The sequence below is a fragment of the Perkinsus marinus genome (assembly GCF_000006405.1).
Source record: "Perkinsus marinus ATCC 50983 genomic scaffold scf_1104296966686, whole genome shotgun sequence".
NCBI lineage: Eukaryota > Perkinsozoa > Perkinsida > Perkinsidae > Perkinsus > Perkinsus marinus.
In genome coordinates this window covers 1-2,168 of record NW_003203824.1, presented here as the reverse complement: position 1 = coordinate 2,168, position 2,168 = coordinate 1, and the positions used below count along the sequence as shown (strand labels likewise).

At 41.6% G+C, this 2,168-nt stretch overlaps 1 protein-coding gene across 1 annotated transcript; it reads left to right on the top strand.

Annotated features, from left to right (window-relative positions):
• Positions 1-261: 261 nt before the first annotated feature.
• Pmar_PMAR027045 (hypothetical protein) lies at positions 262-2,168 on the top strand (the record flags this gene model as incomplete). The annotated part of the gene is made up of 5 exons (XM_002769010.1): positions 262-692; positions 740-811; positions 855-947; positions 1,485-1,577; positions 2,071-2,168. Coding segments are annotated over 5 exons (785 nt in total), but the record flags the coding sequence as incomplete, so codon positions are not given.

The window sequence follows — 2,168 nt, the reverse complement described above, 5'->3', positions numbered from 1 at the left end:
TTCCGCTGATGCGGAAGCATTTTTGTATGTGGTATGTGATGTGGTGAAATTGTGGTAAGGTAATAAAATATTAATTCTACTTCGTTTGTAGTTGTTAGTTTATTCCATTTGCAAATACAGGGTGTTTGTATTTGAAAATAATCAAAAACGCGATATTCGCGGTGATATGCAGTTGTCGTGGAATACGTTTTTCATATCACTAGGGTGAAAAAAGTGAGTGGTGATTATTATGGTAGCTGGTGATAAGTACTACTGCTTCACAGGGCTCAGTTTACAAGCTAGATTTACGACCAATGGTTGCATCTGGAAACAACGCGAATGATATTGGATCGTCCCCTATACTTATCCTTATCATCGTGGCACTGACGTTGTTCTTCACCTTTGGGGCGTTGATGGCGTTGAGAGCTCCTGCAGGGAGTAAATGGCGAGCTATAATCTTACCAAAGATGGGTATAATATTTTGCAGCCTTCTGGTGTGGTTCGTCTTCACTGGCTCGGACGTGTATACGGTGCTCATTCTGTGTATTCCTGTTGCGGGGCCGATGTTTGCGGCGCTGTGGTTGTGGTATCGCGATAGAAGGCAGAAACGACGCAGTAAAAAAGTTGCGGAAAAGTTGGCTCAAGCGGCGCGAGATGAATCACTGTTCGTGGATGTGGAGGATGGTGATGGATTCCGACTGATTGACCGATCGGTGAGCAACCGTTTATAGTGGGGTAATTTTATCCGTCTTTGGTTCAGCGCGATTATCCGCGACCGCCGGGTAGGTCTGGGAGTTATGATTCTGATTGTAGCAGTGAAATACGTATGAGGGTAAGTAGGTGAGCCGAGGCTTACTTCGAAAAATTTGTTTTAGGAGCTTTCGGATGATGATGATTTCGATGATGACAAGAAGGAACGATTTATGTCTGTGGACACAGACTATGAAGATCCTGATGATGGTTCTGAGGTGAGAGGCGACTTGACTATGAGGATTTTCCTGAGAATAGCAGTGAGAGATAATTACAATATCATGTGTGAATTCAATATTTCGCGACCGAGGCTAGTTGGGAATTGTCGTAATCATAGATGAGCATGATTACGTTACTGGCCGTTACGGCGAATCACTTTTACGGTCTAAGTCCCATACCGTAAAGTTACGGATATGCAGAGGACGAAACGAGGATTGATAATTTGAATTGCTTAAATCTCTTTCGTGTGAATGCCCTTTGAATAAGGGCTTTCGAGTAGTACAGAACTATGGGTGTCGAGTTTAAATGGAAAAATAATAAAAAATGCAATTTATGAAATTTTCTTCCCCGCTCTGGAATAGTATTATAATTATCGGATTGGTTCATCACAAGAAGAGTAATTTACTCAATAGTTTTTTGCTGATAGCAGCAGTTAATGGCGATAATTTTTTCCTGAAATTTCGACTTTCATAGTGCTATGAGCACTTGGGTACACTTTGCTGAAGTGGATCTGTATGAGAAACAGTTGATTTCAGGTGAGTGCATCTTCGTCCCCACGAAGCAAGCAAGTTCGGTTTGCGGGTCTGCCAGAACTTAGCAGTAGGAGTGTCAATGTTGGTGAGGGTGGGGTAAGTTCATGTGGAGGAGGAATATATGTCAGCTTTTCACACCTGAGCTCGGGAGTTTTTCCCTCACTGATTAAACGCACGGAGGATTTGTCGAAATTTTGGTCACCAACACGCGCAGCTGACCAATATGTGCATATTTTCCTAAACTGATTTAGTCCGCGCCGTTAGTCCAGGTTTTCGGTGTTGCCATTTATCGAAATCTATCTTTGCACTGTTCCCAAGTCGTGAAATATATTTTTTGAATATGTAGATGATAACAACATGTTTATATTAGTAGTGTAAAAATCGGAAATATTCGAGTTTCACCACCCTAGTGATATGGAAAACACTAGTGAAAAATATATTTCACATAGCGCGAATATCGCGTTTCTCACAGAGTGTTACGCCACTAAACGAAAAACGGGTAAAACTCCATTAAAGAGTTCGCATATTTTGAATTTCTATTATCATGAATATCAAGAAGGAAGACGGTTGAAGTAATTTATTGGTTTAGGGAGACGAAACGAAGAAGTTGTGGGAAGGTTATTATGTGAAGAGAAGACCGTGGGGAAACTACGCGAGCCAACGAGTTAATTTCACAGTACGTCTTGC